The sequence below is a fragment of the Numenius arquata genome, chromosome 25 (assembly GCF_964106895.1).
Source record: "Numenius arquata chromosome 25, bNumArq3.hap1.1, whole genome shotgun sequence".
In the NCBI taxonomy this organism is placed as follows: Eukaryota; Metazoa; Chordata; class Aves; order Charadriiformes; family Scolopacidae; genus Numenius; species Numenius arquata.
Window position 1 is genome coordinate 4491082 of NC_133600.1, and position 11661 is coordinate 4502742.

The 11661-nt window shown below is 64.9% G+C and overlaps 1 protein-coding gene across 1 annotated transcript; it reads right to left on the reverse strand.

Moving 5' to 3' along the window:
- Positions 1–293: 293 nt before the first annotated feature.
- On the reverse strand, positions 294–5480 carry IL12RB1 (interleukin 12 receptor subunit beta 1). Its single transcript, XM_074164027.1, is given in 17 exon segments — positions 294–1076; positions 1180–1261; positions 1352–1439; positions 1582–1725; positions 1809–1949; positions 2064–2165; positions 2247–2420; positions 2524–2749; positions 2830–2912; positions 2996–3106; positions 3287–3323; positions 3843–4018; positions 4092–4261; positions 4384–4498; positions 4879–4936; positions 4938–5135; positions 5475–5480. Coding segments are annotated over 17 exon segments (2334 nt in total). The 3' UTR covers positions 294–653.
- Between the last annotated feature and the right edge of the window lie 6181 nt (positions 5481–11661).

The window sequence follows — 11661 nt, forward strand, 5'->3', positions numbered from 1 at the left end:
GAGGCGGCGGCGCGGCCCCACATGAGGGTGCTGGGGGGGCCCTGCCCTCCCCGGGTAACCTCCAGTCCTGGCCCCACTGCCTGACTGCGTCCTCCACAGCGCCGTGAATTGCCCTCGACTCTAAATCCTTGCTGTGATCTGCCCGGGTCAGGCAAAGGAAGCCATCTCAGCACTGCTCCTTTGTGCATTTATTTTAATTTTTTTTTTTTTTTTTAATCTTGACATTTGTTTTTGCATTCTTGCATTTTTTTATTTTTTGCATCATCTTTTTTATTTAATTTTTTTTTTTTTTTGCAAGTAGCCGGTGTTTGGTGCTGAGGCTGTTTGTGCCCCCATCCCGCAGGGGCCGGGGTGATGCTGGCTGTGGTGGGAGGGCAAGAGGCAGCCCCCCGAGATGATGCTCTGCCTTTGCTCCCGATTCCACCGAGGAAATACCCTCAGCTCTGCCACTGCCTTCCCTAATTATTGGTTGCCAGCGAAAGGCTGAGGCTGGGAACTGCATGGCCGGATCCTGGAGGCATCTCCTTCCGTACCCTGGAAACCAGAAAAACCCCTGAAAGTGCTGGTGCGACCATGAGCCCACGAGGTGGGTGCTCAGCATCCCATGGGATGGGGGGGTCCCCTCCTGCTCTCCATCCCCAGCCTGGTGATGGCTACGGCACAGACTTCTCCGGCAATGGGTCCCATCCTTCCTCGTCCCTGATGATGATGGGTTTGTCAGAGATGAGCAGGGCGATGGGGACCAGCGGCTGACGCAGCCCCCCTCTTCCCTCCTCTTCCTCCTCCTCCTGCTCCTCCTCCTCCTCGCCGGGTGGGTGGCTGGAGCAGCCTGTGCTGCCAGGTGTTGGAAATCCCACCGGGCTCAGCACGTCCTGCTTCCGGTAGGTGAACGGCAGGTCCTTCTCATAGCCCGATGGGCACACCAGCACCGCTTCTTCAGCCACGGGGTTGGGCTGTGGGGTGTCATCTCCATTTGGGATGTCAGTCACCTCCTTTTCGGGATCCAGCTCCGTTATCAGCAGCTCAGCTGGGCTGAACCTCTCCGAGGGCTCCACGAAGCCTGGCCGGGGCTGGCCCTGAGGGTCGGATGTGTTTGGGGTGGGAACGTCCCATGCCGGGGCCATGCGTGGGTACCTGCTGGGGTGCAGGATCCGGCCCTTCCTGCCCCTTGTGTCTCACCTGGTTCATGTCACCGGTGGAAAACTGGATGGCTTTGGTGCCCACAGGCTTGGGCAGGGGTGGGAAGAGGAGGCGGCGAGCCCTGGGGAGGGGGTGGTTGGTGAAGGAGGGGTAATGGGGAGTAGAGAGGGGGAGGATGGCTGGAGCAGGGGGGCGAGGGTGCTGCTGTCACCTCTTTTTGCTCAGCTGGTAGATGATGGCCATGGCAGGGAGAGCAAGCAAGATGCCCAGGAACGTCAGGTTGGATTTCCACACTGCTCCTGGGGACGGGCATGGCTGGGTGGTGGTATTTCTGTCCCCAGCACCCGGCTTGGGACACTGGAGCTGTTTTGGGGTGAGGGCGAGCAACCCATGGAGAGCATCCCCAGGGGCTGGGGAGGGGACAGGGTCTCCGGTCGTTACCCAGCGCCTTGGTCTGGAAGTGCCGCCAAGCGTTGCAGGTCCCCCTGCTCTCCGCTGTCACCTCCCAAACGCCCACGCTGTAGGCTGTGCCAGGCTGGAGGTTTTGGAGGGTGAAATGCGACGCTGCGGCATCCGCTTCGGCATCTGGGCAAGCGACAACGAGCAGGCGGTAGCCCGGCAGTAGCCCACCCTCCTCCTGCCCCATGGGGATGAGGGGTCCCACTCACACGTCACGTTGTCCCCCTTGGCCGCGTGGCAGATGAGGTACTTGGTCAGCGCCCCAGGACAGGCGGCACGGGGGGACGGGCTCCACTGGAGGGTGATGGTGGCATCCCCGGCGCTGGCATTGACATCGACGTCCAGCGAGTCTGCACGTGATGGTGGAGGGATGCAAAAAAAAAATTGGGGAGAGGGGCATTTTGGGGCATTTCCCCTTTTTTGCAGTTAAGCCGGGGGCGGATGCTCCGTGTTTCCGTACATACTGTTGCTGACGTAGTGGTGCTGCAGGGCGAAGGTGGACCAGCCCCGCGCCGGGGCCCAGCCGTGCACGGCCAGGCGGTAACACACCGCTGCTTCCAGTGTTCCTAGGGCAGGAAAGGGGGATTCCGGTTAAATCCCCTGCCAGGATCCAGCCCTGGGCCGGGGAGCTCAGAGCGCTCCCTTGCCTATCTCCACGTGGATGCTCTTGGCAGGGAAATCCCGTTGGGTGCAAACGCCCCGTTTTGAGGCTCTCTGCAGCAGCGGCTGCCGCTCGAAGCAGTAGACGGAGCCAGGGCTCGGTGCTTCCCACCGCGCCGTCAGGGTGCTGCCAGCCACGCTGATGTCCTCGAAGCTGAGATCTGGGGTGAAACAGGGAGTGCAAGGGGTGGCCGGCATCCCGCTCGGTGGAAAATAACTCCCTCGAGTTCACTGGGAGCTCGATCCCTCCCACGGGGCTGGTACCTGCATGCTGCTCTGCCGGCACGTGGACCTTCCGTGCCGGCCCCGGCCCAGCGGCGTTGGCTGCTGTCAGCAGGATTTCGTACTCAGCCCCGGAGAGGGTGAGGTTGTGCGCTGTCACCTCCGTCCCCTGCACCACGGTGTCCTCCTCGGCCAGCTCGGTGCAGCGGCACGCCAGCATGCGGGCGTGCAGGGTGTAGGTGACGTTTCCCTGCCCCTCGGGGGCTCGCTGGGGGAGGGAGAGGGGGTGAAATGGTGGGGGGACACCCAGGAGGGTCCCCGGGGATGCCGCCGTACGTGCCTCCGTACCTGCCAGGCCAGCCTCAGCACCCGCTGCCCGTCTCTCCCCAGTTTTCCCAGCTGGTAGCTCAGCTCCGGGCTCTCCAGGATTTCTGCAAGTGGAACAAGCCCAGACGGGCTATCAGCATTTTCGGGAGCCGTTGGGATCCCACCCGCTTCCTCTCCTCTTCCTCACCCTCGGGAACAAAGATGGAGCTGCTCCAGTCACTCCAGTAGCTGCTCCAGTGGGGGAGCTTGTGCCGCAGCTGGACCTCGAAGGTGCCGTCCCTCTCCAGGGAGCAGTTCACTAGAGTGGGATGGCAGGGTCAGGTGGGGGGTGACACCCCCCCGCTCTTTCCACCAGCTTTTGGCTGTCGCGGGGTGCTGGGGGGGGGAAGGATGGAGCATGGGGCAGAGCCCCCCCACAAAAGCCTGGGAGAACCCCTGGGAGATGCTTGTCCCCCACATCCCTGTGGGCTAAACCGACCTGAGTCATCCTTGTCCGTCACCGTTTCGCACGTCACCTGCAGAGGGAAGGGGGGCTGGAGGGACTCGCCCAGTAAAACCAGTATGCTACTGGGACATATAAGCAGATGCTGCCCTGTGTCCCCCAGACATCCCAGGGGCTGGGAGAGCCAAACGGGGTGTAGGGGACACGGTGACCAGGAGAGTCCCTTTGGCTGGGGTACCAGAGCTTTGGCCCTGGGACCCCCCCAGCAGCAATTGAGAGGGTTGGGGGGTCCCTGGCTGCGGGGGTTTCACTGGGGACAAGCGTTCAGGTCTCATCTGTCCTTGTCATTAGTATAATCTGGGGTTTTGCCTGTGTAATCCCCGCGAGTCACAGCCTGATCCTGTTACAGGCGGCAGCAGGATCCCACGGCCGGGAGGACGGGACAGAGCCAATAACGCAGCAAAACAGACGGGACGCGGCCGCGTTTTGGGGGGGGTCCATGGCGTCACCGAGCCCCCACACTCCCTGGGCTGCCTCGATGCTACTGACCATCCTGTCGGTCACCGCCGGCTCCAGAAAATGACATTTTTACCTGCGTCCAGCTGCGATCACCCATCCTCCGGAAGCGAGCCTCCCGCTGCGGCGGCCAGCTCCCACGGTGGCGCGGCGGCCAGCTCCCATGGTGGCACGGTGGCCACGGCACCTGCAGCCGCAGCTGGCCACCGGTCTTGGTGAAGGGCATCCCGGTGGCGGGTGGGTCCGGCTTCACTGTAAAAACGAGGTGGTCTCGCGGTTACTGGCGCTGGTGCTGGTGCCCCTCCGGGTCCCTGCCGGCACTTACCGGCCTTGTTGAGGAACAGCGTGAGGTTGGGGGTCCTGTGGAGGTGACCCCCCCAGCGTGCCTCCACCCAGGCCGTGGTGTTGGTGAAGATGTAGATTTGGCGGTGGTTCAGGGTGTACGTCGTCCTCGTCCCCACCTCGAAACGCTGGCACTGCCCCCGGTTCGCGTAGCTGCCGCGGGGGGATACGGGTGGGCTTGGGATGCAGGGGGCACATGTCCCCTCGTGTCCCCGCACGTCAGGACACAGCCCAGGGGGTCCCCAGGGCCGTCCCTGCCTCGGTGTGGGACTCACCAGAGCGTCAGGAGGTAGGAGGTGTTGCCGGCAGGGCCATGGGGGGGCCAGGAGCAGTGGAAGTCCTGGGAGCTGCATTGCTTCCAGCAGGAGAAGCCGGGGGCCGCGGCGGTGCCTGCGGGAGAGGGCAGCGGCTGGGGGGGTTCCCGCACCCCAAACCCCGGCAGGTCGGGCAAAGCCAGGATGGAGCAGCGGCGCAGCCATCGCCCGAACACCGTGTTGCTCGCCTGATGGATCGGAGCAGCCGCGTGGGCGATTCTCACCCAAAAAAACCCCACTATTTCCCCCCTCCTGGGGATGCAGTGCTGGCCGGTGCCTCTCGCCCCGGCTCCTGCCCGCTGCCGGCGGGGATTCACTCGCCTTTACTCCATCCCTGTGGTTTCAGGCGAGCGCCTCCATCGCAGCGACAGCTCCCCAGGCCTTATCGCCCCCGAATCGTTCATTGAAAGTTCTCTGAAGTTATCTCTCATCTCCCGACGCCGCAGCAGCACTTACCGCCCCGCGCCAGCGCCGCCAGCACCACCAGCAGCCACCCCAGCATCGGCCACCCGGGGTGGTCCCACTCCGCATCCAAGGCTCCGCTACCCTTCCCGGATGCCCGGTCCCCCAGCACCCGGTGGATGGCCCCCCCCCACCACCCCCGGTGCTCGGCGGCAGCTCCCCGCACCCGGCGTTTCCTCTTCTGCTAAAAGCTTGCCCAAGGGCGGCTGGTCGCCGGCGGGGCAGAATGCAAGGCGTGATTGCGTGCCTCGCTTTTACCAAAAGCAAAAGAGAAAGCAACTAAAATATCCCCCTTTTTTGCCGGCGTGCGTGCCGGGACTCGGCCAAAACCTGCCCCGGCTGCATCGCGTGCTCCGGCCTGGCGAGAAGTGCAAGGTAAGCAAAAGAGATGTCATGGGGTTTTTGGGGTTTGGGGCATATTTTTTTTTGGTGAACTTCACGGGATGTTTTTGATCCCCTGCACGTAACCGGGTAAATTTTGAGCGGCTGCTCCAAGATTGGGATTGTTGGGGTTTTTGGGAGCGTGTGTGTGTGTGTGTGTGTGTGTGTGTGCGCACACACGCTCGTGTCCCCAAAACTGGGCTCCTTACGCCCATCCCCGGCACAACTTGTCCCCGGAGGTGGTGAACAAAGCCCCAGTGATGCAGGATAGCGCGGTGTCACTGGGGCAGCCGCATGACAGGGCGGGTGACCCCGGGACGGTGGAGCCGGGTGGCACCGAGGGCCGTGCATAGAGTCCCCTTGTCCCTGCAGAAAGCGTCCCCTTGTGCAGCTTTTGCTCGGGGACAGAGGGCAGTGGGTGGTGGCAGGAGTGTCCCTGCGCCAGGACGGCGCTGCCAGGACACCCTCCATCCCACTGTCGTGGGCATGGCCGGGGTGGGGGCACGGAGGGTCCCCTGGCACCTCCTGCCCTCCTGGGTGGGGGTACACACCGTGCCGTGCCCAACTGAGCCGTGCCGGGCTTTGCCATGCCACAGCGTACAGCAGGACTGGGATGTACTGGGCTGTGCCACGCCACACTAAACCAGGCCAGGCTGTGCCATGCTGGACCATGCCACGCCAAACTGGGCTGTGCTGTCCTATGCTGGACCATACTGGGCAGTGCTGGGCAGTGCCAGGCCATAAGGACTGTACTGTGCCATGCCAGATGCAGGACAGATGTGGGTCCTGCTGTGCCAGCTTTGTGCCATTCTGTGCGGGGCTGTACCGAGCCAAGCCGACTGTGCCAGCCCCGTGCTTTGCTGTGCCAGCCCCAGGCCATTCTGTGCTGTGCCATGCTGTTCTAGCCCTGTGCCATGCTGTGCCATGCCAGACCCTGTCGTGCTGGGCTGCACCAAGCCAGGAAGACTGTGCCAGTTCTGGGGTGTCAGATTCTGGGCTGTGCCAGCCCCATGCCATGCCATCTTGTGCTGTGCCACGCTGTGCCAGGCCGTTCCAGCCCTGTGCCATACTGTGCCACACTGTACCGAGCCAGGCAGATTGTGCCGGGCCTGTGCCAGCTTCATGGCAAGCCAGACCCTGCCATACTGGGCTTTGTTGAGCCAGGCAGACTGTGCCAGCTCCAGACTGTGCTGTGTTGTGGCAGTCCCATGTCATGCTGTGCCGTGCCAGCCCCGTGCCATGCCGTGCCAGACCCTGCCATGCAGGGCTGTACTGAGCCAGGGAGACTGTGCCAGCCCTGGGCTATGCCATGCCATGCCAGCCCCATGTCATGCTGGGCTGTACCGAGGCAGGCAGACTGTGCCGGTCTCAGACTTTGCTGTACCATGCCAACCCCATGCCATGCCATGCCAGCCCTGTGCTCTGCCATGCTGTGCCAGCCCCATGACCTGCCATGCCGTGCCAGCCCCATGTGATGCTGTGCCACCCCTGTGCTGTGCCAGCCACATGACATGCTGTGCCATGCCGTGCCAGCCCTGTGCTATGCTGTGCAATACCATGCTGTGCCAATCCCATGCCATGCTGTGCCATCCCTGTGCTGTGCCAGCCCCATGCCATGCCATACCAGCCCTGTGCCATGCTGTGCCACGCTGTGCCATCCCCATGCCATGCCGTACCAGCCCTGTGCTATGCTGTGCCATCCCTGTGCCATCCCTGTGCTGTGCCATGCTGTGCTATGCTGTGCCATGCTCTGCCAGCCCTGTGCTGTGCCGTCCCCTTGCCATACCAGCCCTGTGCCATGCTGTGCCACGCTGTGCCATCCCCATGCCATGCCGTACCAGCCCTGTGCTATGCTGTGCCATCCCTGTGCCATCCCTGTGCTGTGCCATGCTGTGCCATGCTGTGCCATGCTCTGCCAGCCCTGTGCTGTGCCGTCCCCCTGCCATACCAGCCCTGTGCCATGCTGTGCCATGCTGTGCCATCCCCATGCCATGCCGTACCAGCCCTGTGCTATGCTGTGCCATGCTGTGCCAGGCCGTGCCATCCCTGTGCCATCCCTATGCTGTGCCAGCCCCGTCCCGTGCCGTGCCATCCCTGTGCCATCCCTGTGCCATGCTGTGCCATCCCTGTGCCATGCTGTGCCAGGCCGTGCCGTACCCTTCCGTGCCAGCCCCGTGCCATGCCGTGCCAACCTCATGCCATGCTGTTCCATGCCAGCCCCGTCCCGTGCCGTGCCGTGCCGTGCCAGCCCCGGGCTCGGTGCTGATGCGCGTCCGGTGACGCGGCGGGGCCGCTGGGCGGCGCACCGGGCGCACCGGGCGGCGGCGGCGGCGGCGGGGCGGACCGGGCGCACCGGGCGGAGCGGGCGCAGCGGGCGGCGGTAGCGGCGGCGGGATGGACGAGCCCAGCATCCTGCGGCGCCGGGGCCTCCAGGTGAGCACCGGGGAGGGGGGAGGCGCCTTCCGGGGACCGGGCACCGGGAGCGGGGCACCGGCGGCGGCTCCGGGGCGGGAGGAAGCCGAGCCCCGAGGAGCCTGGGGTGAGGTGGGTGCGGGTCTGCGATGGGGGGGGGGTGCTGCGGGGGCGGGGGGTGTGGGTGGGTGGGTGTGGGGGTGCTGTGGGTGAGAGGTGGGTGCTCTGGGTGGGTGTGAGATGGGTGCCGTGAGTGGGAGTTGGGTGCTCTCTGTGTGTGTGTGTGTGTGTGTGAGAGAGAAGTGGGTGCTGCCTGTAGGAGATGGGGGCTCTGGGTGGGTGTGTGCAAGAGAGTGGGGGCTGTGAGTGAGAGGGTGGGCGCTGTGGGTGCGTGGTGGATGCTGTGGGTGCGTGTGAGGTGGGTCCTGTGTGTGCAAGAGGGGAGTGCTGCTGGTGAGAGGTGGGTGCCGTGTGTGTGTGCAAGAAGTGGGTGCAAGAGGGGGGCGCTGCTGGTGAGAGGTGGGTGCCGTGTGTGTGCAAAAAAGTGGGTGCTCTGAGTGGGAGTTGGGTGTTACGTGTGTGTGCGTGTGCAAAAAGTGGGTGCCGCGTGTGCAAGAGGGGGGTGCTGGCTCACAAGAGGTGGGCGCTCTGTGCGTGCAAGAAGTGGGTGCTGGGAGTGGGAGTTGGGTGTTACGTGTGTGTGCGTGTGCAAGAAGTGGGTGCCCTGTGTGCAAGAGGTGGGTGCTCCGTGTGTGTGTGTGTGCAAGAAGCGGGTGCTGCGAGTGGGAGTTGGGTGCTCTGGGTGGGTGCGTGTGCGAGAGGTGGGGGCTGCGTGTGAGAGGTGGGGGCTACATGTGAGCAGCGTGTGACTGGTGGGACAGCAGCCAGGCACCCAGCGCTGGGAGCAGGGCAGGGTACGAGCCCCAGCCATGCCGTGGGGCGCTGGGCGGGGGGGGGGGAAACACCCGCCTGTCTGGGGGCTCCCATGGGAGTGCCTGGGTCCCTCTGGCCCAGCGCATGATGCCTCTCTGTGCCAAACCGCTGTGCCAGCGCCGGGTTGCCCCTCTGAGCAGCCGCCCCCTCCATCACCCTGTGTTCCTGCTCCCGGCGGGGTGAGGGACACCCATCCTGCACCCGCTCCCCACCGGGACCCAGGCACCCGCCGCTTTTCCTGAAGGGGTGACAACAACAGCCCCCCTGGCTCACGGAGCTGAGGACTGAGCCTGATTTTTCTGGGTGACCTCACGCCTCCATCCCCATCTGCCGAACGGAGCAGCAGTAACCGGGGGGGGGGCCTGGCCCGAGCTGTCTGGGCGGTTGGAGGATGGCACGGCGCTGCCTTCATCCGAGCTGGCAGCTCCGCGGGGCAGCTGCGCTCCGCTGCACGCTCAGCCCGGGAAATAAGCCCTGCGCGGGAGCTGCCTCCCCACGGATGCAGACGGATGGAGACACGGCCGTGGGTGTCGCTCCTGGCAGTCCCTGGGGATAGCAGAGCCACGGGGTCCCGGCTGCGCGCCCCATGGCAGGAGGGGTGGGAAGGGGCTCCCACCAGGGAGCTAATCCCAAAGCGCTGAGCAGTGATGCCATCCCCGATGTCATCCCCGATGCCGTCCCCGCAGGGATCAGCTGATGCTTAATCCTGGCTCCCACCAGGACCTGCTGATAGGAGATGTACCGTGCTGGATGGGCGCATCGGGCACCCCGTGGGTGCTAGACCTGTGGCACTGCCCCACACGGGTCCCCAGAGACCTCAGGGGATGCTCTGGCTGTCCCCAGGGATGTAGCGTGGCTGGAGAGCCCCCGGTAGTGGTGGGTGTTTGGTGTCAAAGCACCATTCTGTGCCCCTGTACCCATAGAAGGGTGGGGAGGCTGTGCTGTGGGGTGGGGGGGAACATGGGGGACAGGAGTATCTGTCCTCTGTCCCGCTGAGGACAGTAAGACCCTTGGTGTGACCCTTCTCAGCCTCTTCTGCTCTTCCTCCGGGGCGGGCCAGGCGTGTGGGTGGGGGTCCAGGCTGGGTGAGGGCGCTGGGGGACTCCTACTCCATGCAGGGACCCTGCACCCCCTTCCCCAGCCCAGTCCTGGGGTCACCCAGTGATGCTGGGTGCACCGGGGCACCCACCCCCACCCCGGGTACCCACCCCCGGCACCCACACACCACCCCGGGGCAGACACACGTCGGCGGACCTCGGGGCTTCCGAGTCCCTGTGCGCCCAGGCGTGATGTCACCCGTTGCCATAGCGACGCTGCTGCATCACTGCGTTGCAGTGTGCCCCAACCCTGGGATTTCCGCAGGGGGCTGCATGGCGTGGGCAGCGGGACGGGCTGCAGGCACCCCATGGCGAGGGGTAGGGGGGGAGGCGGTGTGTGGGGTGCATGGGTGCTGCTGCGTGTCCCCACAGTGGTGGCAGCAGCCCCAGCCCACGGGGAGCTCCCTGCCCGCCTGGGGAATGTGTCTAAGCTGCTTAGGGGTACGGGGCCAGCAGGCACCGGCGGTGGGCACGGGATCAGGGTGATGTCGGGGCATTAGCCAGCACGTGCGCCCGCCACATGTGCCAGCATCTCACGGTGTGCCAGGGTGCACACCGGCCCCTTCGCACCGTGCCCCTTGCAGCGTGCCAGTGGGACCTGTGCCACTCTGGATGGCATGCCCAGAGGTGGCACACGGGTGGGCACCAGGTCTGTGCCAGAGCTGGCCGGGGCCTGCCACACCGGGGAGGATGGCGTGGGCCAGGGTTCCTGCTCGCAGAGCTGCCCTTTGCCCTGTTGCACCACCTGCGAGCAAACAACTCTTGCAAGAAATATTCCCAGCGGCCGGAAAAATAAACGCCTCGGGGGTCACCACGGGCTCCCCACACCCGGGGTCGGGGGGACAGGGTGGGGGACAGGGCACAGCCACCACCCTGGGACCATCCTCCAGCCGGGTGGCTGGGTGCTGCTCCCGCTCCGCCACCCTCATGCCCTCACTCCCGGGCCTGGCCGCTGGGCCACCAGCCCTGGGGACCTTGGAAGGAGATGTCCCCTCGTGCTGACCCCAGGTGGGCGGTTTGTCACCCTCAGCTGGCACGGCAGAGCCGTGACATCCCGTGCACAGTGAGTGGGGATGAATCCTGCAGTGACAGCCTGGTGCTGGGGGCTGTCTGTGGGTGGCAGGGATGCTGCCAGGCATGTGGCCGTGGCTGGCGGGAGGTGGGGGTCCCACGTGTGGGCACCCCCCGATGCCTGGGGCCACGCTCTGACCCTGTTTCTTGCTTTTCTCATTGCAGAAGGAGCTGAGCCTGCCGCGCCGAGGACGAGCGTAAGTCCCCGAGCTGAGCCACCGGGGTGTCACGGGGAGGGACGCGCTTGGGGACGTGACACCAGCACTGTGGGGGACAGTGGGGACAGGCAGTGGGTGGCTCCGGGGCTTGTTGTGCCCAAATCCGGGGTGGCATCGCCCCATTCTCTGACACTGGAGGGACCTGATTGTGCGTGTACTGGGGTGTACTGGGGCGTGCTGTGCTCTGCTGCGGATGTATTGGGGTGTATTGAGGTGTTCTGCGGCATTGTAAGTGATACTGGGGTGTACTGGGGTGTGCTGTGCTCTGCTGCAGGTGTATTGGGGTGTTCTGGGATGTTCGAAGCGGTACTGGGGTGTACTGGGGTGTGGTAGGAGGCTGTTGCAAAGCTGCGCTGGGGTGGTGTGTTGGAGTGTGTCGGGCTGTACTGAGGCTGTTACGGGGTTTGTGTGGTGGGATGCGCTGGGATGTACTCGGGCTGTTCCAGGTTGTTTTGGGGTGTTTGGGGAGGTAACACGGCGGTGGGGGGGGGTCTTGGCGCTGGGCTGGGGCTGTCAGGGGGTCATGGGGCTGTGTGCTGGGGGACACAGGGGCTGTGCCGGGGGGCACTGGAGCCGTACTGGGGCTGTGCTGAGGGGTACCGGGGCGGCGTTAGGGATGCACTGGGGCTGTACTGGGGCCGCGACGTCTCAGCACCGGCAGCATC